This window comes from Schistocerca serialis, chromosome 6 (genome assembly GCF_023864345.2).
Source record: "Schistocerca serialis cubense isolate TAMUIC-IGC-003099 chromosome 6, iqSchSeri2.2, whole genome shotgun sequence".
In the NCBI taxonomy this organism is placed as follows: domain Eukaryota; kingdom Metazoa; phylum Arthropoda; class Insecta; order Orthoptera; family Acrididae; genus Schistocerca; species Schistocerca serialis.
In genome coordinates, this window is record NC_064643.1 from 542,714,027 (window position 1) to 542,739,943 (window position 25,917).

Here is a 25,917-nt window from a genome sequence, read left to right on the forward strand (position 1 = left end):
TCAAATTCTGAAGGTGGCAGGGGTAAAATACAGGGAGCGAAGGGCTATTTACAATTTGTACAGAAACCAGACGGCAGTTATAAGAGTCGAGGGGCATGAAAGGGAGGCAGTGGTTGGGAAAGGAGTGAGACAGTGTTGTAGCCTATCCCCGATGTTATTCAATCTGTATATAGAGCAAGCAGTAAAGGAAACAAAAGAAAAATTCGGAGTAGGTATTAAAATTCATGGAGAAGAAGTAAAAACTTTGAGGTTCGCCGATGACATTGTAATTCTGTCAGAGACAGCAAAGGACTTGGAAGAGCAGTTGAACGGAATGGACAGTGTCTTGAAAGGAGGATATAAGACGAACATCAACAAAAGCAAAACGAGGATAATGGAATGTAGTCAAATTAAATCGGGTGATGCTGAGGGGATTAGATTAGGAAATGAGACACTTAAAGTAGTAAAAGAGTTTTGCTATTTAGGGAGTAAAATAACTGATGATGGTCGAAGTAGAGAGGATATAAAATGTAGACTGGCAATGGCAAGGAAATCGTTTCTGAAGAAGAGAAATTTGTTAACATCGAGTATAGATTTAAGTGTCAGGAAGTCGTTTCTGAAAGTATTTGTATGGAGTGTAGCCATGTATGGAAGTGAAACATGGACGATAACCAGTTTAGACAAGAAGAGAATAGAAGCTTTCGAAATGTGGTGCTACAGAAGAATGCTGAAGATAAGGTGGGTAGATCACGTAACTAATGAGGAGGTATTGAATAGGATTGGGGAGAAGAGAAGTTTGTGGCACAACTTGACTAGAAGAAGGGATCGGTTGGTAGGACATGTTTTGAGGCATCAAGGGATCACAAATTTAGCATTGGAGGGCAGCGTGGAGGGTAAAAATCGTAGAGGGAGACCAAGAAATGAATACACTAAGCAGATTCAGAAGGATGTAGGTTGCAGTAGGTACTGGGAGATGAAGAAGCTTGCACAGGATAGAGTAGCATGGAGAGCTGCATCAAACCAGTCTCAGGACTGAAGACCACAACAACAACAACAACATCGGATCAATTTTTTTGAGATTGGTGACGGATGGAAACCTCTACCCAAGTGAAAAGAAAAAAAATCAATATGTTAGCTAAATTTCATACGCAGTAATATGTTATGTAATATGCACCAAACACAAAATCAAAGCGGCCTCTATTTTTCATTGCACACTTTTCCGAATTTTGTGCAGTGGCTTACTTTCAGATAAACATCACAATAACTAAGACCATTAACGAAATGAGGGGCACATTATTATGAACTTGAAATATAAAGCTGTAAGTAAAGCAAAAAATTAATTTTTTTTGTCGAATAGTTTCTGTAACATCGTCTGAGAAAGATTGCAGTGTGCGCGCCTCGATTCTGCCATCGCTGACTCCGAAAGGTGAAAAAAACATACAGGCCTCCCCTTGAGAATAAACGAATGAACTCGCCCAAGCGCTTTGGATGAAAACTGGCCAGTGCGCATCGCTCACCGTATGCTGCGCGAGCTTTGTCGTGAAATCTGTTTACGGCCACCATGTAAACGTAGTGACTTTATTCTGAGAGAGACATACTCATTTTGCAAATGGTAAACCAAACGTTACGTGAGTTTCCAGGTAACATTGTTGGCAAACGCTATGACGTTGACAATTGTTAAAAAAAGTTGACTGCCCGATGCAGGTAAGTGCTTGTTACGAAAGTCATGGATTTCCAGCAACCGTCAATGTACTCTAGTTCTATACTGAAGTAGGTAGTATTTGGGCAGTGTTGCGATGTTGAAATAAGTGATGAATTAATTTCAACATTGCAGCAAACCTAAAACTCTTGAGTCTGGAATTCATTTAAGCGTCGCAATACTAAACAAATAATGTATTTATAACAGTGCATACTAATAATATTTTACAGAATAAGACAAAGACGAAAATTTTACACAGTATTGTCGCTCAGAATTTTGTTTCTTAAGCACGAAACCTCGCAATCAAATGCAAAGATTCTTTTACTGTATCACGGATCCCAAAAATTTTATTCTCAATGTTTGAGAATAATTGTTGATTTCTTATATGACCAGACAAGAACGCTAAAATACCTATTGATTTTACCCACTCTGAATTCAGGCGCAGTGGATCTGTTCAGAAAGGGGTTAGTAGCGTGATATTGCCCAGCCCCCGTAATGGGCAAGTCTCCGATTACTTTGATGTATATTATGTAAATATTTGCGCATATAGTACGAATAATGTAAGGGAATCCATTACCATAAAGGATTCAATTGACGTTGAAAATGACTAAAGTATACGTTGTTGTAACGCTTACCATATGGGAAATGGAAAGTTATAAACCAGCGAAAATGAATTTAACTGCCATGTTTCGAAAAATGAGAACGTGCCTACGTAGGCATAAAATTATCTGATGAATACCTTAAGTCAATAAGTGTTTTGCGTAAATCGAAGAACATTATATCTTTAAACGAGATCATACTTTAGGCCTATCCTCAAAACGATGACGCACGTTTAAGCACTGATTTCCACCATCCACTGAGTCACGTAGAGGCAGCCGTCATGACAATTATCAAAACTAAATCGTACAGAGTTTCAACGAAACTGACGTAGTATTGCACATTTTTAATTTGAATATAAAGTTCCCCTTACCTACGAAGCAGAATGATGGGTCATCTGACGCAGAATCATTCATTTAGAATATGGTGCCAAATGAGGCATTTTGTTTCCAGCACCGAAAATATCGCGGGCAAATTAAACAATAGTCGATTAATCACGCCGACTCAGATTGATTTCAATTATTGGCTTCTTGAGCAGAGATACTTTATGTCTCAGAAGTACTATTCATGAAATTAGTTTCAAAACTTGTGGAATTTACAGGAAACGTTTACAAATCAGAGAAGGGTATAGAATACCTTATCTTAAACACGAGCTTTTATCTAACACACCTGAAATTTAGATCGTGAGCTACTTTTGTAGAAGTGTGATACCGTACTGTGGAATACGTATAATCTGACTTCCATGAAAATTTATTGGCTGTGCGGTAGTGGCTGACTTAATTTGCAAGTAGCCTACACTCGCAAGGTCAAAGGCAACGCATGTTGTTTCATTTAAGTAACAGGCATAGTAGGCTTACTTGTTAAATTAATTCACATTCAGAAATGAAGCACAGTGATACGAAAGAAACATTCGTACACCCATGTTTTATCTACTTAGACCAGTTTTTATTTGTTTTTCCACTTTACTCAAATCTCTTATTATTTATTTAAAAGTGCATAAAATTGTATTCTGAAATAGAAGAAAGAAAGAAAAATTGGCGAGTCTAAATATTATAATGAAGAAGAAACAAAAATAAATTGGCTCCAGTATGGCTACATTAAAGGGCTTCTTTAGCCCCTAATATTTCATGAAAGGCCCATTTGCTTCCGTTATGATCATTCTGGTGCGACCAATAGCTCTTCATGACTAACCTCTCCAAATCCCAGATAATAATTATGTAATGAACTACACATGGTGCCCTCCTCCACAACTTTACTCACGATTTATGATCGTTGTACCAAATTAACTGTCTAAAATATCTAGGATTAAGCCTTGACTGTGAAATAAGATGGAAACACTACCTATTAACCATCCGACAGATAGCACACAACAGACTAACATCAGTGAAACATAGGGACTACATCCTTCCAACACTGCTAAGGTCTTGATCTGACCAATCCTCTGCTATGAACATGTCACCTGGAGCTCTGTCCCACCAACAGTCTATTAATCTTTCCAAATCATCGAAAAGCATGCACTTCGCCTCTGAGTTGTTTACCATAACGAACGAGAATTCTTTAGCAGCTTATCACATTTCTCCACCTCCTTACCCTATTGAAAACCACTCTGTATCCTATACTTCCTGCAAACTCAATCCCTCCTTAATTTACCAGTCCTTGTGTGGTGCTGTACCTCTATGAACACTTACCACCCACTCTATGCTTACTCTCTATATCCTCATATACTGCGGATTTGACAGACTCCCACATTCTGATTACAAAATCTACCCTTACATCCACATCTATGAACATATGTACATACTGTGCAAGCCACCACCATATGGTACATAATAAAGAATACCATGTACCACTATTAGTCAGTTCCTTTCTTGTTCCACTCACTAATAGAGCAAGGGAAAAAGCCTCTGTACAAACCTTAAATTCTCTCATCTTGTCTTTACATCCTTATACGAAATGTATGTTGGCAGCAGTAGAATTGTTCTGCAGTCAGCCTGAAATGTTGGTTCTCTAAATTTCCTCAGTAGTGCATCACGTGAAAAAGAATGTCATCTTCCCTCCAGGGACTCCCATTTGAGTTCACAGAGCATCTCCATAATGCTTGCATGCTGATCAAACTACCGTAACAAATCTAGCTGCATGCCTCTGAGCTTCTTCGCTGTCTTCCACTAAGCTAGCTGAGTGGGGATCCAAAACACCCAAGCAGTCTCAAGAATGAGTTTGCAGTAGTGATCTGTGTGCTGCCTCCTTTTATATATAAGTACATTTTCCCAAAATTCTCCCAATAAAACAAAGTATGACCATTTGCCTTCCCTATTACAAACCTGACATGCCCATTCCATTGCATATCACTTTGCAATGTTGTGTATAGATATTTAGTCAGTCTGATTGTGTTAGGCAGCACACCGCTGATGCTGTATTCAAAAGTTATGGGACTGTTTTTCGTACTCATCAGCATTAACTTACATCTTTGTATATTTAGAGCAAGCTGCCATTCATCACAGTAACTTGAAATTCTAAGTCATTGTGTATCCTCCTACAGTCAATCAGCAACAATACCTTTGAAGTTCAAAGGTAAGAGCACATTCTCCTTTAACCCCCCTAATAACACTGTGATAAATTGATTCAGTCGTATCCAGTGATGATTCATTCATTTTTAAATTTGCAACACATTACAATTCATTCATTGTCTTTGCACTGGCGTCAATATTACCCCAACTTAACTTGCTTGTGTATTAATTGAATATAATGTTTATCAAAATAGAATGCTGAATGTTACATTGAACATCTGGTATACAAAACACCTTCAACAATGAAAATATTTCCCACTTATTTTTTCACCCGTAGTTAGGGTTTCCTGCATTTTTTTCCAATATATGTTTCTCTCTCCGAGTCAGTTGTATCCAAAGACATTTTGTTCAGTTTTATGGCAGTTTTATGGCATGGTCCTTGCACTGAGCACAACTGGGATCAATATGATCCCAATCTATATTTCTTTTTTTCTTGAATGTGATATTTATGAAAACAAAATCATTACTGTTACATGGAACAACTATAATGTATGTTTCATATCAGTTCATGAAAGTACTGCCAAAGTATCCTGCATAAATTACTTGGAGTTTATATGATCCCAGTGGTGCTCAGCAAGATTAAATAATTCTCATAGTAGGAAGGTTAATTACATTACTGAAGTATATGCATGGCATAATTCCCAGAACTTATATTTGGTACAACAAGAGACATTGCGTAAGTTGCATACTAAAATATGCAAATAAATAGCAGAAAATTTCACTCAGGTGTCAATATAAACATTTCTCTTCAGCACATATACCCCTGCCAGCCAGATTTAATGTGCCCCTCTCTGTCCTTTTTCTATTTCAGGGCTCCCTTCCATTCTGTTCTCTTCTTGACTATGGCCTGGCCCCTAACCTAGCTATCTGTACCCTGAATCTCACTTTCCCACCAACAATCTTCTCACATTATACATATCCCCACAACCTCACCTACCCAAACCACAGATTTCCATAAAAATGTCATTATTCCTAATGCAGGTCTCTCCTATCAAGTGGTAGTGAAATGAAATGTAATGCAGTGCAGCATGCTTATTGTAACTTTCTCGAAACTCATTATTGCTGTTTTTAAAAGTCAGAAAATGGTTTTCTTTGTATTTTTTAGATGTCAGCAACATAAAGTGCCTTTTAATATATTTCAAAAACCTTTGTGTATAGTTCAGAAAAATAAAAGAGTACAATCTTTGTATCATGTAAACTCTTCTGGCTTAAAGGTGGAGTATCCATTGTCACCCCTCTTTGTGAGGGAATGGAAAAAATCTGTTACAATCTGTAGTCTCCTAGTCATAGAAGTCACAGTATTAATAGTGATTTCAGGACCTATTTCTTCCCAAGCTGTTTCAGGTTTGTGATTAACTGAATCAACAATGAGTACTTCCTTGTATTACAAAAATTCAAAGAAAAGATCGCAGTACACTTTAATTAAATTAATAAAGCACATGCTTGACTTAATCCTTAGGACTCATATCTGGGACAACAAAAGACCTTATATAAATTGTGTGCCGAGATTTACAAATACATAGCAGAAAAGTTTCATCATATTGTCAGTACGAACATTTCACTTTAACGCTACCCCTAAGTATTTATATTGCTAAATACAGTAATTAAAGCATTCCAACTAACAGTTTTAAACATTCAGATGGAACATGGGGTACTTGCTGGGTGGAATATCTACAGATAGCTCATCGTCCGGTACATGCTCGATGGCTGACTGGCCTTCTTGAATTTTCACATGGGCATAGTGGCACAGGAACATCAGTCTGCTGTGACCCCTTGTGAAATTCTGGAATTTTGGCTAGTTTAATGGCACTTCGGTTGTCAACAAGAAGAACAGAAACACTTTCCAGTGGTGAAATATCTTCAGTGTGTTTCAATAGCCATATTGCTTCTCTTGCCTCCTCACCGAGGGGTGTATATTCTGATGCGGTTGTTGACAGTGATATGCGTTGTTGCAGCTACTTGCCCAGGTAATTGCCTCTCCATAAAATCTTGCAGCTACTCTGCTAACCAAATGCTGAATTGTTATATCACTGGAATTATCAATATCAGTATATCTCTCAAGTTTTCCATTTGCAAGGCTAGCGGGATACTTTATACCTGTCACAGTGAACCTTTGATATACTTTAGAATCGTTTTTACCAAAGACTAGTGATTTTCTTAAGGATATCTAAAAGTTTCGACTGTGAATGCTATATCAAGCCTTGTACCAACGGCTTAATATGTAAGAAAGTCAATTGATTGTTGGTATGGAGTATTCATTGGTTTGTCATTGGTCATTTCATCTGGTTGTAGATATTGCTTGATTGGAGTTGATATAGGATTTGCCTCTGTCTTCCTTGATTAATCTCTGTTGATCCAGTCTGTGACATACAGTATTAATGTTTAAAAAATATCCTATTTGCCCAATAACAATATTAAACTCATCTTGAATTTCATTCAGGATAACCTCAGTGTCATTCTTCTTATTTGCAGATATCAGTCCATCATCAAGTGCAGCACGTTAGTGATTGCTTTAGTCAACAAAAACTTTTAAGAAGCCTGCACACATGATCATTCTCATCAGCAAATCCCTCAGGCGGCTGCAAAGAAGAGGAGTCCATTCAAACAAGCAGATTTTACATCCAATTGCACCAAATGAAGTTTGTTTGCTAGCAGCAACACTCAGGAGTTGCTCAAATTGTATTGTGTACAGCAACAGGGCTAAAAATTTTGTTGTAGTCAATACCTTCTTGTTGATTAAATCCATGAACAATTAGTCTTGTTCTCAGTGGTCAATTTTATCATTAGCTTTCCCTTTAATTATAGAAACCCACCAGTTTGCAATGGGCTGATGATGTGATGGCAGAGGTTTCAAAGTCCATGCAGCATTTCCTCCTCTGAAGCCATTTCTTCCTTCATTATTCTTCTCTGATGTTCATGGTAGCCTCTGTATTGTTGGGTTCATTTATTTCACCAGCATTAGTTTGATACACTGATCTGGTTTCTTCAAAAGTTGTCCATTTCTCAATTCTCTCTTGCTTGAACCTGTTCCTGCAGGTTCTTTACACACACTTGAGTCACCTTTATGCTGACTCTTCACTGTTCCATTGGTCATTTCAGTTAGGAATCCTTCTAGTTCCCTTGGCCTCAGAGACTGTATTCTTGCTGCAAATAATCCGTTTTTCTTTTTATTAAAACCACGCTCAAACGCCATCAGTGCCATCAGAATAACAACAAAGGTTCCTGGTTTTCTTTTTGGATCACTTTTTTTTCATCTTTCCTTCAGAATATCAACAAACCACATTGTCCCAAAAACGTGAATTCTATTTAGCTGTTTAGTATTACCAGTGAATACCTTGTAGGATGTTCTGCCATTCACATGTCTTGAACCAGTTCTGTTTCGCACATAAACAGTGGTGTTTACTGCTTCTACCCCCAAAAGCAGAGGCAAACTTGAGCTGGCAACATGCTTTGAGCAAGTTTCACAACACTTCTGTTGTTATGTTCAGCACATCTGTTCTACTCTGTAGTGTAAGGATTTGTTGTGATGAACTGCATAGCATTTAATTTCATCAAATCTTTAACTTCTATATTATCAAATTATAGACCGCCATCACATTGAAATGCTTTTGGTATGTGACCACAAAAATTCTTCACAATGCTCACCATTTCTGGGATATTCTCTGCAGTCTCAGACTGCTGCTTGACAAAATATACCATGCATAATGTAGAAAAATCACAAGTGAAGTGTAGAACATATTCAGCTTCTCCCAGCGATTGGCACTCCATAAGTCCACACAGCTCAGCACAAATAACTTCTCCTTGTTGTGTACCACACTACAGCCATCATGCCTGAAAACTGCTGCAATACTACTTACCTTAACATGGGCCTCACAAAATTCGTCACTGAAGTCTTCAACTTCAAGACCGTGTTACGTCAAGAATTGTTGGACAATATGTTTGTTCTGATGACCCAAACATTCATGCTAAATTTGCAGAAATTTCTTTGATGTAAGATTTATCTCATAACTATTAAGAAGATTTGGTTTTGTCACTTGAATCAACATACTCAATAAATTTCGACTGCTTTTGTCACACAGTTTTACAACGCCTTTGTTTCGGAACTCCCATTTGTCTTTTGATGAACGGAAGTCTAATTCCCTGTCCATAGCAGATGAGAGAGAAAAGAGATTTCTTTGCTATTCTAGAGCATACAAAACAATGTCCATATGGCATAACCTCCACTCCCCAGCAACAAAAACTTCAAAATACATAGTGTCTTTTCCTAGAGTGTTTGTAGTCTAATCATTGCCCATAAATATCTGCAGTGATTTTACAAACTTAATATACAGTGTGTGCCACACAATTTTCTTAGCTGTGTGATTTGTTATTCTACAATTAGTGATACACAAGTCCTTGTCCATTTCTTCATTCATTACTTCACCAATGAAAGGTTGATCAAGCAATTCACTTTTATTTTGCTTATGGACACTTTTTTGCTTTTGTGTAACAGTTGGACATGACCAAACTCACTACAACTGAAACATTTAATCTTCTTTTCTTTGTTGACTTTCCATATTTATTTGATGAAGGAACATTCATACCAATGGCACCATTTGCATTTCTCCTTACTTCAACACTTTCTTTGGTAGCCAACAGTGCACCTAATGTGTCTTGTTTCTCCCTCTGATAAACACAGTGTCTTTCATAAGATATTAACACATACATTAAATTTGTCTGTTGATCTTCGGATCTTGCCCACCATGACTGTCATAGGCTTTCATAACTGTCAGGCAGTGTGTCAATTAGTCACGTCATCAATGATGATTATCAGGATTCATGTTGAATGCTGCATGTGAAGAACCAAGTTTTCAAAACGCATGATATGTGTCACCATGTCTTCATCTGAAATCATATGAAAATCGAAAAATTGTGACTGGACAGAATGTGGGGCTTCCTTTATTTTTTATTCAAACATTTACGTAGCTTGTTGCACATATCTAGCGTGCTCTCACAATGCAGCCAATGTCATGACATTTTCTTCAGTATTTCTAATGATCTCCTGCTTCACCACATAATCAGCATTGTCCCATGTTTTTTGTTAAACACATCTATTTGTGCTGACAAAGTTGCCGGTTTATGTATGTCACCTACACACACATTGTATGTACCTTGTACATGCCCATAACAAATCTCTTACTGCAGACTTCCATATGGTCCAATTTTCAGCCCCACACAGTTATTTTCCCAATACCATGTAAATCCCCTGTGTCTCTGTAAAACAATTTAGAGTTACAGCTGCAAAAAATCTGTACTAGAATGTGTTGGGCTATTGTTCATATGCAGTATGAACATCGCAAATCAGACAAAGCACACAGATATATTTCTGATGTCACGAGATGTAAAATTACAGTACGCAATTTCTTTCATTGAAAGAACCATGGCTGGGCCCAAAACCTACTGTAAAAATTCAAAGAAAAGGGCAAAATATGTTTTAATTAAATTGATAAAGCACATGTGTGATGTAATATGTAATATACACTAAGAAGAAAAAAAGACCACAACACATCATGAAGGATTTGTGCAATGGGGAAAGAATTCGCTAGATGTGATGTACATGCACCGAAAAACAAACAATTTCAATTTCAGAAAAATTGGATGATTTGTTCAATAGAAAGAGCTTCACAAATTGAGCGAGTTAGTAACATGTTGGTTCACCTTTGGCCCCTATGCAAGCAGTTGTTCAGCTTGACATTAATTGATGGAGTTTTCATATGTCCTCTTGAGGAATATCATGACAAATTCTGTCCAGTTGGTGCATTAGATTGTCAAAATCCTGAGCTGATTGGAGGGTCCTGCCCATAACTCTCCCAACATTCGCAGTTGAAGAAAGATCCAGCAATCTTGTTGGTCAGTGTGCTGTAAGGGTGGTGCAAATGGCAATCAAAGGTGTCCTGCTATGAAAAGAAATGGCACCTCGACAAGCACTCTGATTGTTGGGCTGTATAGCATGCCACAGTCGGGTTGGTATCCCACCACTGTCAAGGGCATCACCAGCCATCTCTTCGCTGGTCACCAGAGCTCAGTTCGAAGTGGGTCTGATCACTGAAGACAATTCTACTCCACCAATAACAGTCCAACCCGAAGATGTGTCTGGAGATGCCCTGGACAGTGGTGGAATACCAGTTTGTCTTTCACTCATCATAGAGCCCAGCAGCCAGGAGTGATTGTCTGGGGTGCCATTTCCTTTCCTGGTTGTCATTCTTGGCACTCTTTTAGCACAGCAACGTGTCGAGGATGTTCTGTGCCTCATTTTTGGTGAATGAATGAATAAATGAATGTTCTTAAAGATCTGTGGTGTCACACAGGTCACAGGAACTGAAGCAAGCTTTTTTTTATATCACATGAGCACTCCTCTGGGTCCTCTCACTGAGTCCCCAGTGTGAGGAAGATAATGTTTCAGAGCTTTATATCTTTGTCATTTTTTGCATTACATGTGACCAATATGACTTGTATTATTTGTTTCTGCAAGTCATTAAGACATGTCGTCCATTGTTTAACACACTGGACTTGGGTTCAGGAGGATTGGGGGCCAGATCCTGGGTTGGCAATTGAGAATCGGTTTCTTTCATACTTTATTCTGCATCTTTTAAGCATTAACAGTTTATTTTCCACATCTGAACAATTCCGTTGTTGGGTGTGTGTTAGCAGTACAACACTCATCATTTATGAAAACCCACTCTTGTTCAGATTTTGAACTTTAGCTTTAGTGTGCTGGAAAAAAAAAAATTCAGTACATCTGGAAAGACGATGTCAATTTTAGTCTGATGAGGTGTACCATTTAATAGGGAATGGTCACACCCAGTAGGCTTAGTATGGTGTAAATGTATGAAGCAAGAAGGTAACCATGCCGTGGAGATGCACTCTTACTTCCTACAGCCAACTGAGCAAGTTTGGAAGGGGTCAAATCGTGGCCTTCCGAGTTGCGGGAGGGTCCTTTTGGAGAGTTGGACATGCTGCGTCAGCTGTGCAGTGATGAAGGCATCAGTGGTTACATGAATCTTCTCACACACGTAGACGAGTTTCTGGACATCCACACAGCTCAGATTCCCACCAGGATCATCATATTGTAAGGTCAGCAGTGACAGATCATACAGCTATCACAGCACTGGTAAGAGGGTTTGTGAGTCTGGATATGTCAACACGAATAGTTGTGAACCAGTTATTAGCAGTGGGACTACGCACATGCACACCTCTAGCCCATCTTCCTTTCACACTATAGCATTGATGTGCACGGTTCAAATGGTCTCATCAGAGGATCACTTGGAAGATACAGTGGCATGCCGTGCTCTTGAGCAATGAAAGCAGATTCTGCCTGCACATAAGTGATGGTCATTTGCCCTTATAACTTATACCTTACGAGCATTGTCTTATAAAGTACATTTGTTTGAGACACACTGACCTCACCCCGGACCCTATGGTCTGTGGTGTGAAAACTACAACTTTCATTCACCTGCAGAATTTTTGAAGGGGATGCTAACCAGCACTCACAACATGCAGAATGTCGTTAGTGCCTTCTTTTGCCTTTCTTGCAATAGGAAGGTGACATGTTGTTCCAACAGGATAAAGCTCTCTCACAAACTGCTCATGAAACTCAGCTTGCTCTGTGTGGCATGCAGCAACTTCCCTAGCTAGCACGATCTCCAGGCTTGTCTCCAGTTGAGCACATGTTTGACATGATGGGATGAGAAGTGACACACGTGACTCGTGAGCCGACAACTCTTACAGAACTAAGTGAACAGGTCAAGCAGGTGTAGCATAACATATCCCAAGACAGCACTTGCCATATGTATGATAAACTGGGCGCCAGAGTCACAACGTGCATTGCTGCCAATGGAGGCTACATGACTTACTAATATGGGTGTTTCAGCATGGTTAGATACCTGGTACCTTAGAACTGCCTGTGCAGTTGGTCTGTAAGCAATAAATATTGAGTGAATTGGAAACATCCAAAAGGTTGTACTGACTTTTTTTTCCTGGCAGTGTAAAATAAAGTAAAACTTGAGTGTTGCCATATTATTTCATTTTAGTATGCATTACTGTCATTCACAGTAGTAGTCATACTTATAATTACAGTAGAACACAATTACACATCTACAGGCACCTAAACATAAAAAATATTAATTGACATGTATGTTTTATGGGTGTATATGTTTTTGATACTCCTATATACTGCAGTAATAAAGCACCCTGATTTTCTCGACACTGTTGGTGATATACTTGCCCCATTCAGTCATTGTGTTTTCTGACTAAGTGTTACTTAAAAAAAGATTGATTTAGTATTATGTTCTAACATTTACTGAAATTAATGTAAATATTTAATCATCAATGTATGAAGACATATTACTTTTAGTACCGAATTCATCTTTTGAGCACGTTGTTCCTCATCACTACAGTACTTACATCCTGAATTACAACACAAACATGTATAACACAGAGCATTTTCACAGTACTTAAGTAAATTGATTGGTCAATGTATTTGTTTTTCCGAACTCTCGGACTTCTCAGAATTAAGTGCAGTGAATTTAGCATTAACATGTTATTAATTCCTCAGCTGTGGAGAAGGGAAGATTGTGGCCCCTGACCAGAAAGGTTGTGCTGATAAGAATGAGTGCTTGGATATGCCTTGTCAGAATGGTGGCTCATGCATCAATGAAGAGCCTAAACTTCGTTACCGTTGCTCGTGTCCCGAGGGCTTCTGGGGGGAAAACTGCGAGTTGGTGCAGGAAGGGAGGACGCTCAAGATTAGCATGGGGGCACTTGCAGCCTTCTTAGTCTGTCTTCTCATCATCCTTAGTAAGTTACTGAGGCTGTTCTCAGTGGGATGCATAGGAAGTTGTCATTTTATGGCTCATGTGCATGAGATGTATATGTTGATGCAAGATGCTTATAATATCCAACATGCTGAGGATACAAGGAGTATGGGGTATACATTCAGTGGCAATTCTTATGCAACGTAATTTTACACTTTGAAGTGCTGTTTCATGCCTTTATTCACGTTTGTGAAATCTCTGAATGATTTCTTACTTTTCAAATCTTATTGTTGCTTCTTATGTTTGTTTTGCCTTTTTTATGCGAATGCTTCCAGTATTCAGGCCTGTATTTAATAGATCCACAACCCCGTAATTACTTAGCTTGTTGCATGTGTTCAGTGTTGTTGATGTGTATATGTGGTCATTAGATGTCCTACTGGATTCCGAATACAAGGCAGAGAGTGTGTGAACATAAACGAATGTGAATTGCGTCCATGCCTCAATGGAGGTCGTTGTGTTGACTTTTCTGATGAACGTCGCTATGCCTGCCTTTGTCCACCTGGTTTTAAAGGCATCCACTGTGAACTGGAACAACTTGAGTCTGGAATCATCAAACCTTCAACAGGTTTCATCACAGCCATCATAATTTGTCTCATTCTATTACTAAGTAAGTTCCTTTGGCTTATGTTACTTCATTAACATTTTGCACTATATTTTGTAACAACATGCATGTTAATTTCTCTAGTTAACCAACAATTTCTGAAGTAGATTTCCTCGAGTGGTTTAATACATTATAATATTAAACTTTTAAACCTTTAGGTACACATAATTTGTTGTTGTGTACTGGAAGCATCTTTGTGCTCTATATTCAACTGTATTTTGAATGAGATTTGTGTATTCTTCTTATATTATGTCCTTGGAGTAGAATTAATTGATGTTATTTAAATCCAAAGCTGTGTATGAGGTACTAATATCTGAGCTTATGATGGTAACTGTTGCGTAATTTGCCTGTTCAGTGGAATGTTAATGTTTGTGATTCATATTTCATTATTTTTGCACCATCAGCACTAGCACTTCATGATCACTTTTTTTCCCCAAAAATGGTGAGGCAATGAAGATAAATGGACATTGATAAAAGAATTTTATTGAAGGAAATTAAGATCAATGTTCAGGTCGTGGAGGAGGTTGTTAGAGATGGTGCAGAAGCTCAAACAGGACAAGAATGGGGAAAAGTGTCAATTGCACCATTTTCAAAGAAACCATTGCACCATCCACCATTATTAATTGAGGATAAACCTAAAACTGAATAATTGTGACTTTAAAAATGAGAGATTGTGGACTGTTTAGAATTTCTCTGTTATTATGAAATTGTGTCATTCAGAATCCAAAGTGTTACTCTTTGTCCTAGTGGATTATCAGAAGTACAACAAATGTTTTAACAGTATTGTAACATGAAGCCATGTAGCACTGCAGGTATGGAATATAAAATGGAAATAATGAATCCTTGTAATGCACTCACATTATTTTGGATATTCAGTATTATGAGAAGGAAAATTGCTACTTACCATATAGCCAAGATGCTGAGTCACAGATAGGCGCGACGAAAAGGCTTTCACAATTAAAGCTTTCAGCCGTTGGTCTTCATCTTTTGGCTATTCTCCAGACATTAGTGAGGAAAGTGAAAAACTATCAGTTACAAACAAGCTATATTCAAAGAAAGCCCTCTTTCTGAATGATTTTTGTGCCAAGGCCTTATATAATCATAAAAATATGTTAAAGTAAATATATTCCATTGTTCTTGATATGTGCATCTAGAAAGTCAGATGTTTCTGTGAGTTTAGAAGAGAAAGACCATTTTACAAAGATGAATTCTAAATCTCCTGCTACAGAAAAACATTTATAGTGTGAAACAGGTTATTGCAAATGAACATATAATATTTGTAAAAGACTGGGAGTGGATTATCACCATCGTGCATGAACATTGAATTTCACTACAAAGTATGCCAGTTTATTGCTACTTTCACTCACAGAGCAGTAATCATCATTTTCTTAATTTATTTGTCCTTTCTGGTTCATTACAACATTAAATAGTGTACTAGATATAGGATAAGTCAAATTTAAGAAAGAGAGAGAGACAGAGCAAAAACAAATTTTAGTTAACAAATTACAATTGTTAATTATAAATAGCAAACAAAAGAATGTAAATGGAAGATATTATCCAATGTTATAAATTTATTGTATCCTGGCCTGGTGTGTTGGAAAGCTTGCTGGAAGGCATGGATCACAGTGTCAGCTGCTAAACAACACCTAGTGTATGTAAGTCTGCAGTAGTGGACACCGGAACATCCTGAAGAAGATCCCAGCAGAGGGGTGGAAACGTCGATTATTTTAGAAGGAAATATTATGCGGCCTAACAACCCAGAAGATTTTAACATTGTTAACACTGATGTAACTTATGAGTGCTATGCTGTCAGTGCAGCATTACTGGCTACAAAGACACACACACGCACACGCACACACAACTGACCTATCAGCACCTTTAGCTCTCCTTTAAAGCCAGCAGTGCAACTACTCAATCAGTCAGTCATGATTTCATTGCACTATTGTATTGATCTTGTTACACATTGTTGCGTTCTTAAGTTGTTTTTGTTCTTGTTAGATTCTGGTCTCTATAATTAGTGATTAAGTAAAATGTTAGCAGCATTTCATGGATGAAAAGCTCCTCAGCTTGTGCAACAGCAATAGCAGCTGCTGCTGCTTCAGCAGCAATATCAACAGCAGTTTCAACAATAACAACAACAGCAAACAAATTTGCTCCAGCAGGAAATTCAGCTTTTGTCAGATTGTCTTCAGGGTCAGAGTTCCCAAGCCATCCCGGCTGTGATCACTTTACTGGTGGAGAGCCACCCACCTGCGTTTCTCCCATTTAATCACACCAAAGAGGATTGGGACACACACTTGCTATGGCTGAAACAGCACACTGCCACTTTTTGGGTTTTGAATGAAACTTTCCAACAGTCACTCTTTGTTTCTTAGGCTTTCCTGGAGATGTTTAACTTAGTAAAGAAGTTGGCTCCACTTCCAAAACTCACATTGCTGTTAAATTATTATTATGATTCCATCTCATCGCATCATGCCTTAATTCCATCAATACAACAAGCAGCCTGGTCCGTCCGACTGCTCACGGGTGACAGATTTGCAAGGACTGAGTAAATGTTGTGGTTTCACTTGTAAGACCCGGCTTGCAAAACTTCATAAGCAGATTCTTTGATGCAAGACGTAAGTGGCTCCAGATTCAGAAGTATGCACTGCAGCCCTCAAACTAGCCAACTGTTTCTTGAACAATATTTAGAAAAAATTGGGCTGTTTTGAGGTCACACAGGCAGTGAATAATAAATGCCTCATTCTTGTAAGTCTTTTTCCTGATGGTGGCTTTGTGATTAGTTGATTTTGGATGTGTCACCGGCCTATGAACAGCTTGTCCTGCCTATTGGCATAAGCAGTGAGGTCTCCTGTCATGTCCTGACAGTTTCACGGCACACCCATTTATGGATTGTTGGGTGCACTGTACCACTGTACCCATTGTGGGAAAAATGGGCATCTCCAAACTGTCTGTCATCAGCCATTGGGGAAGTTGGATACCACTCCCCACATGCATCAAGGGACAGTGCATGAACTTGAGGCACTTGTTTCTCAAAGCCACTTAGTTATTTATCAATATCCCAGTTGCAAATAAGGATGTTGATGTCCAGGTGGACATAGGAACTATGTTTTCTTTGACTAATCTCCAAACATATGCTCTTCTTGGTTCCCCTGATATAGCCCCTCCTTCCAGTACATTAGTTACATATGATGAGAGTTTGATCTTCCTACGGGATAAATTCACAATCAGCATTGTGTACAAAAAGTTGTATGACTGACAACGCAGTTTGTTGTTGATAGTCACTCAGCTGGCAGTCTGGATGCCTTCTTGCTGCTTGGATTCTCCATCACTGATGAGTTTCAGGCCATCTCAGATACAGGAGCTTAACGACTTCTGTACCACACTCACAGCTGTATTTAAACCTGGCCTGGGGTGTGCAACAAATGTCCAGGCTTATATCTGCTTACATTCAGATGGAGTACCCCTTTTCTGCCAGATGCACCCTATTTTTGTCTCTTTACAGATGGCCATTAAGCAAGAACTGTCACCTCTATGAAGCTGGGGCACTCAAACCTGTTAAAACCAGTACTTGGGCCATACCCGTCGTGGTGGTTAAGAAATCCAATGACTCCCTGTGGGTATGTGGAGATTTTGAATTGAAAGTTAATACCCAAGCACAAGTAGAAACCTACTCTGTAGTAAATACAAAGGACCTTCTCATGAAGTTTGTAGGAGGTTAACATTTTTCTTCCAAGATAGACCTTGGCAATGTATATTTGCAGATCCCACTGGATGAGGAATCACAATGCATTATGGTCATCAAACTCCCTTTGGTGTATACAGATGCAAGCAGTTGCCCTTTGGGGTTGCTCCAGTAGTCTTCCAGAGGCACCTAGAACTGTTCATATCCATCTCTGTTCTTACTAACTATCTCAACAACTTAATTGTCATGGGAACTACATGTCAGGACAACCTGTGCAATCTATATGTTCCCTCTTTACTATATTGCGTGATGCAGGGCTCAAGTGATACACAAATGCCAGCTTTTTCCTGGAGCAAGTGGAATGCCTTGGTCACTTATTCAACAAAGAAGGGATTCGCCCTGCTGACTGCAATGTTTTTGCTGTTGAATCTCCATCCTGCCCTCAAAACATACAGAAGTTGCAGGTTTTTTATTTTATTTTATTATTTTTTTAATTTTTTTAAAGTGAATTATTATTCTAAGTTATTTCCACAAGCAGCCCACATTAAGCATCCTCTCAACTGGTTATGAAAGAAGGGCATTCACTTCAAATGGGTGGCTGACCGTGAACACGCTTTCGCACCGCTGAAGCATCTGCTGCTCTTAGTGCCCTGCCTTATGCCCTTTTCTCCATCATTTCCACTGATTTTTGCTACTGATGGTTCTCCCAATGTCATGGGTGCAATGCTGGTGGATAAGAATGATGATGGTACTGAGCAACCTATTGCCTGTGCATCAGAGATGCTGACACCTGCTCAAAAGAACTAATTGCAAATCGAAAACAAAAGCTTTAGTGAATATTCTTGCCATTAAGAAATTCCATATTTACCTATTCAGTACCAACTTTACCCTTATTACAGACTACAAACAACAAGTAGTAATCTTTGGTCCAGCTCTCGGCTTCTGAAGCAGATGGCACAATGGCTCCAATGCTGGGTGCTATTTCTCAACTCCTGCAATTATACTGTTACATAAAAGCCCACAGTACAACTTCCAAATGCTGATACTTTCTCTCACTTGCCCTTTTTTTTTGTTCAAATGTTTGTGAAATCTTATCGGACTTAACTGCTAAGGTCATCAGTCCCTAAGCTTACACACTACTTAACCTAAATTATCCTAAGGACAAACACACACACCCTTGCCCGAGGGAGGACTCTAACCTCCTCCAGGACCAGCTGCACAGTCCATGACTGCAGTACATTAGACCACTCGGCTAATCCCGTGCGGCACTTGCCCTTTTGGCTTGCAGCCTGACCCGGCATTTGACCAACAGGAAATCTCCTGTTTCCACATTGACATGGAGGAAGAGCACTCCTTGGGTGGGTTTCCCATAATAGCTTCTCATATAGCTGCAGGCACACATCATGATCCTGCCTTAAGTGCACCATGCACTGAAAAACCATGGGCGGTCCACTTATTTTTCAAAGTTTGGTAATCGAGAACTCTGCGCCTGGAGTTGCCTCTCCCATTGTTTGGCAGTTGTCTCCAATGTTCTGCTTGACACAGAGGCAGATACTCTCCATGTTGTTATCCTGTCTACACAGCGCCCTCAGGTTTGGTGCCTCCTCCATCATGGGTATGTTGTGGACAAAAGTCCTTGCAAGGTGACATGCCTACTGAATGGGGCTGAACAAAGAGGTGGAGGCCATGGTACATGGTGCACAGCTATTCCACTTGTGGCTGGAACCAGGCTGCTCCTCTCCAGTCTTTCACCCACTGGGCCACACCCCATCACCCCTGGGACTTCGCTGGCTCCTTTCTGGGCTCTATGTGGCTCACAATAGTGGACGCATACCCTAACTACCCATAGACCATCAACATAGCGACCACCACCACTGACGCTACCCTCAGTGCTGTCATACATATTCTAGCCATTGAAAGGCTTCTTTGTACAGTTGCGTCAGACAGTGGGCCTCAATTCACAGTGACAGCTTTCTAACAGTTTTGCACGGCATCAAGCACCTGTTTGAACTACCATTTCACTGTTTCTCCAATAGCAAATTGGAATGTATGTGCGAATGTTTAATCAACAAATGTTAAAGGCAGTTGGCACTTCCACCACCACTGATGTGCGCTCAGTGTTTCAGTGCACCTACAGGACCACCTGTGTCCACAACCGTTGAAGAGCAGACCTCTTCTGTGGGTGGTAGCTGCATACTCTCCTCCATATCCTGGCCCCACAGGCCAAGGAGGTCTAGACGCAGCATGCCGGGTGTGGCCTTCCAGATTCTGCTGTATGGGCCTGCTCATATGGAGTGAAACCCTCATGGGTGCTGGCTACAGTGGTTGCCACCAAAGGGTGACATACTATGATGGTTGACACTCTGAGGGGCTTGAAGTGCCATCATAGCAATCAACTCTATTCATGATTGCTCCACTTTCAGTGGCTGTGTTGGACTTGGAACACCCACTGATGCCAATCCCCCATCCACATGAGTACAACTTGTGCTCCAGGGCACCAGCGGCAGTTCCCATGTGCACTGGCATGGAGGTGGAGTCCACCAACCCATGCCAATCCCCCATCCACATGAGTACAACTTGTGCTCCAGGACACCAGCGGCAGCTCCCAAGTGTACTGGCATGGAGATGAAGTCCTCACTGCAACCTCCACCTCCGCAGCAATCATTGCTCCTGCCTTCATGCCCCTCCATGTTGCCAGAGGTCCCCAGTCAGTGACCTTCAGTGCCAGGAGGCACCAGTTCACCTTCCCAAGCATCATCCTTGGCACTTCTGGCCCTAAGCACTTGTTGCAGGGAGGAGGGATCTGATCCTGACCCAGTGAGTCTCAAAGCGTGCCAGAATGCATGGACCTAAGTGACAGCCACTAGATGACAATGCTGTAATCTACGAGTGCTGCTGACGCCACTGCATTGATGGCTATGGAGAGAAGCCCATCCTGCCAGCCTAAAAGTGCCTGCAGCTCTCCTTTAAAACCAGCAGCACAGCTGCTCAATCAGACAGTCATGATTTCACTGTGCTATTGTATTGATCTTGCAACAAGTCATGGTTTTGGTTCTGGATTTACTCGTTAGACTTGTTATTCCACCATGCCATCTCCATTGTCTGTCTTTCTCTTGCTGTTGTCCAGTTGTTTACTCTCTGTGGCTTGCTGTTGACGCTCCCAAGTGGATATTAAAGCTGTTTCTTGTGTTGTGGCTATGGGCATGTTTACTTTGTTGTAGTTCCCTAGTTCTGTTTAAAATGTACTTATCTGCATTCAGAATAGTTTCTTAAATGTTTACAATATTATGAAAAGGATAGTTGCTGCTCACTGTATAGCAGAAATGTGGAGTCGCAGATAGGCACAACAAAAAGGCTGTCACGAAATGAGCTTTCGGACAACAAGGCCTATGTCAAAAATAGACAAGAGCTACACACACACACACACGTGCACACAAACACAACTCACACACACATGACCATAGTCTCTGGCAGCCAAAGCCAGACTACAAGCAGCAGAGCGTGATGGAAGAGGCAGGCAGGTGGGAGTAAGGAGGAGGGTGCATCAGGGAGGGGAGGGACAGCAGGGTAGGGGTGGAAGTAAAGTGCTGCTAGTGGGAGCTTGCTGGGATGAGGTGGAGAGAGGTTAGGACAGCTAAATGCAGTCGGGAGGCTAGACAGAGGGCGAGGGAGAGATTGCTGGAAAAGGAGAGAAGTAAACAGACTGGGTGCATTGATGGAATAGTGGTCTGTGTAGTACTGGAATAGGTGGTGGTAGGAGGATGTATGGGACAGATCTTGCTTCTAGGTCTATTACAGGTATATGAGCCATGAGGCAATGAATTGGAAGCAGGGGTTGTGTAGGGAAGGACAGGTGGAATACCACTGTGAGAAGGGTAGGAAGGATAGTGAGTAGAACAGTTCTCATTTCAGGGCACTATGAGAGATAATCAAAACCCTGGCAGAGAATGTAATTCAGTTGCTCCAGTCCTGAGTGATACTGAGTCGTGAGGGGAATGCTCCTCTGAGGCCGGATGGTCGGACTTTGGATGTAAGGTTAGTTTGCTTGTTTAGGGATTTGGGAAATAATGGTAAGGCAAAATTCGAAGTTAAGAAATTCTGTAATTTGGGGGTGGTGGAGGTGGCTCCAGTTGGATGTAGGAGTGAACTGACTCAGACAGAAAGAACTGCAATCCACCACCTAAAAACTGATCCTTACCTTATAATGGTACCTGCTGACAAAGGCTCCACCAGTGTTGTTTTGAACCGCAAGGATTACCTGGCAGAAGGACTCCACAAGATGTCAGATTCATCCACCTACAAATCCTGCCAAAGTGACCCTGTTCCAGAAATCCAGCAGGATCTCCAGTCTCTCCTCACCTTCTTAGGCCCATCTCACACCAGCTCTCTGGAGTACATTTCTCTCCTCACCCCTCCTACTCCCTGCGCTCCTACCTTCTACATGCTTCCTAAAGTCCATAAACCCATCACACAGGATACCCCATTGTGGCCGGTTACAGTGCCTTTACTGACAGAATCTCTGCTCTCATAGACCATCACCATCGGCCTATTACCTGCAACCTACCCAAGTATATAAAAGAAACTAACCACTTCCCCCACCGACTATATACAGTTTCTGTTTGTTTATCACTTGGTGCCCTGCTTGGCACTGTTGATGCCACCTCTCTTTACACTAACATCCCTAATGCCCATGGCCTTACCACTATTGAACACTACCTTTCTCAATGCCCAACAGATTCCAAATCAACAATCTCCTTCCTAGTTCCCATGACCAACTATATCTTCACTCACAATTACTTCTCCTCTGTAGGCATTACCTACAAACAAATCCAGGGTATGGCTATGGCCACCCACATGACACCATCCTATACTAACCTATTCATGGACCATTTAGAGAAATCCTTCCTAAACACCCAGAATCCCAAACCCCTCAGCTAGTTCAGATTCACTGCTGACATCTTCATGATCCGGATCAAGGGTGAGACCACCCTATCCTCTTTCCTCCAGAACCTAAACACCTGCTCCCTCATTCGCTACACCTGGTCCTACTGAACCCAACAAGCCATCTTCCTTGATGTTGACCTCCACCTCAGAGACGGCTACAGCAGTACCTCTGTCCATATCAAACCTACCAACCACCAGCAAGACCTCCTCTTCAACAGCTGCCACTCATTCTGTACCAAGAATTCCTTTCCATACAGCTTTGCCACACACGGCTGTCGCATCTTTGGTAATGAGTGGTCCCTCTCAAAATATACTGAGGGTCTCACTGAAACCTTTACAGATCATAATTACCCTCCCAACGTTGTACAAAAACAGATCTGCTGTGTCTTATCTTTCCAGTCACCCACCACCTCCTAAAGCCCCTCCATCTGGCTACAGAGGAGCGTTCCCAATATTACCCATAACTGGAGCAACTGAATTACATTCTCCACCAAGGTTTTGACTGTCACTCATTGTGCTGTGAAATGAGAAATGTTCTACCCACTATCCTTCCCACCCACTGAACCTACACAATATCCTTATCCATCCCTACACAACTCCTACTCTCAACCCCTTACCTCTTGGCTCATGTCCCTGTAATAGACCTAGATGCAAGAATTGTCCCACACATCCTCCCACTACCATGTACTCCAGTCCTACAAGTATCACATATCCCATCAAGGGAACCACTCATGTTATCTACAAGCTAAGCTGCAACCACTGTTCTGCATTCTACGTGGGCATGTCAACCAACAAGCTGTCGTCTGCATGAATGGCCACTGACAAACTGTGGCCAAGAAACATCTGGACCACCTTGTTGCTGAGTATGCCACTCAGCACGACATTCTTCATTTCAATGACTGCTTCATAGCATGTGCCATCTGGATCCTTCCCACCAACACTATCATTTCTGAATTGCCCAGGAAGGAACTCTACCTGCAGTATATCCTATGTTTCCGTAGCCCTTCTGATCTCAACCTTTGTTAGTCATTGTTGTTACCCATCTAGCCCATTCCGTGTTCCCATTTCAGCACTATGCAGCCCTCTATTCCAGCAACACACCCCACCTAGCTGCCTTACCCTCTCTTTACCTTGTTGCAGCAAGCTCCCACTAGCAGCACTTTACAATCCCCCACCCCTACCCTGCTATCCTGCACCAGTCTCGGTTCAGCTGCCACAGACTCTGGTCATGTGTGTGTGAGTTGCATTTGCGTGTGTGTGTGTGTGTGTGTGTGTGTGTGTGTGTGTGTGGTGGGGGGCTGTTGTTCATTTTTGACAGTGACCTTGTTGGCTGAAAGCTTATTTTGTGACACCCTTTTTGTTGTGCCTCTCTGCAACTCAGGCAACTCAGCATCTCTGCTATATAGTGAGTAGCAACTATCCTTTTCATAACATTGTCACAATTCATCCTGGATTTTCCATTCTTAAATGTTTATTTTCATCTGAGTGAAGTGCGGTCTCCATGTTTCAAGTTTCTTTAAGTTGTGGGTAGTCTTGACAGTGTTTTTATACCCTAAAGATCTTTTTGCTGAGGGCTGAGTTTCCCCAGAATATTAGCCCATAGCGAAGTAATGAATGGAAGTAGGCTAATACATCAGAATTACTGTTGATCTGTTTGCACTATTGCTTAGCACACAAGGACCATAACAAGCTTCTGAAATCTGTGTTTGAAGAGCTTCCATATTAGACCTATTTTAAATTGTTTTGAAGCCAAAATTTTAAAACTTAGTTTTGGTAACTGATTTCAGTAACATGTTGTCAATGCTTGGAATGCTTGTAGAAGGTGGGAGGAGAGAAAACTCATAATTTTGTTTCTTTGTTTATTGTTAACTTACTGCTAATAATCGAAAACATTGAAGTATCTACTGCTGATACAGTTTATCTACAACTGTAACTAAAATGCTGCTGTCATCTGCAAATATTTTTTTGACTTTTTTTGTTTTATTAAAGGCATTTATATCATTAGTGTAAAGAAGAAACAGTAGAGGCCCTAAGACAGAGTGTACTCCATACTTAATTGATGATTTATTGACTAGATGAGCTGTTGTTGTAATGGCATATTCGTTGCTTTTATCCTGCCTTAGTATCATCATTTGCTGCCTATATTCTAGGTAAGGCCTTATCCACTTATTTCGGAGGCCTCTTACAACTTTGTGGCTAATTTGTAGATACTATGGCCAGTCACGTCAAATGTTTTTGGCAGATGTAGAAAAATACCAGTAGCGTATTCTCTGTCATCCAGTGCTTTAGAAAGAGTTTCCAAATAATCATGCAGGGCACTGGATGTAGTCTTGGATTTACTAAATCAACGCTGATGCTAATGACATTTCATGATGTAGCTTTGAAGCCTACTACAGAAAATTCTTTCAATTATTTTTGAGAAAACTCTGATTTAGGATACTGGTTGATAGTTGGCTGCATTATCAGTGACCCGACCCCATTTGAATGGAGGAGGTACTTAGCTGTTTTTAAGCAACTAGAGAAAGTTCCAGTTGAGAAGGGTGTGTTTACTACTGTACATCAGGACATCCTTATCCTCAGTAATGGCAACACTGCTGGGTGCAAGAAGTATCATTATCATCACTGTGTAATTATTTATCTGCAGTAACTCCTACAGAATTGTATTGCTTATTTGGTTTTAACTTTTTATGTATTTCTTGAATTTTTTTAATGTCTACTGAGATGCCACTTATGGTCCATTCTCTTATGTCCACTCTACAGGTAATATGAATATAACTATGTCTCTCTTTGTGTACATTTGGCCTTTTTTACTGTCTTGGTCAGCCCTTGTTTCCATGTTGAACTTTATGTCTGAGAAGACTATTTTTTTAGCTTTTTCCTGAAAGTTCCTTGTTATTATTAGCTGAGTCCTTTCTCACAGTGTAGTTCATTTTCCATGTATCCTTCATGATCCACTTGGTTGAAAATTGTTGCAAGTGAATGAGAGTTAATAA

The 25,917-nt window shown here is 40.4% G+C and overlaps 1 protein-coding gene across 1 annotated transcript in view; it reads left to right on the forward strand.

Moving 5' to 3' along the window:
* LOC126484972 (neural-cadherin-like) overlaps positions 1-25,917 on the forward strand; it is a 431,022-nt gene that overhangs the window by 377,001 nt on the left and 28,104 nt on the right. Inside the window, exon 24 of the mRNA XM_050108576.1 lies at positions 13,436-13,677. Coding sequence (XP_049964533.1) covers positions 13,436-13,677 — 242 coding nt within the window. The remainder of the gene's footprint in view (positions 1-13,435; positions 13,678-25,917) is intronic.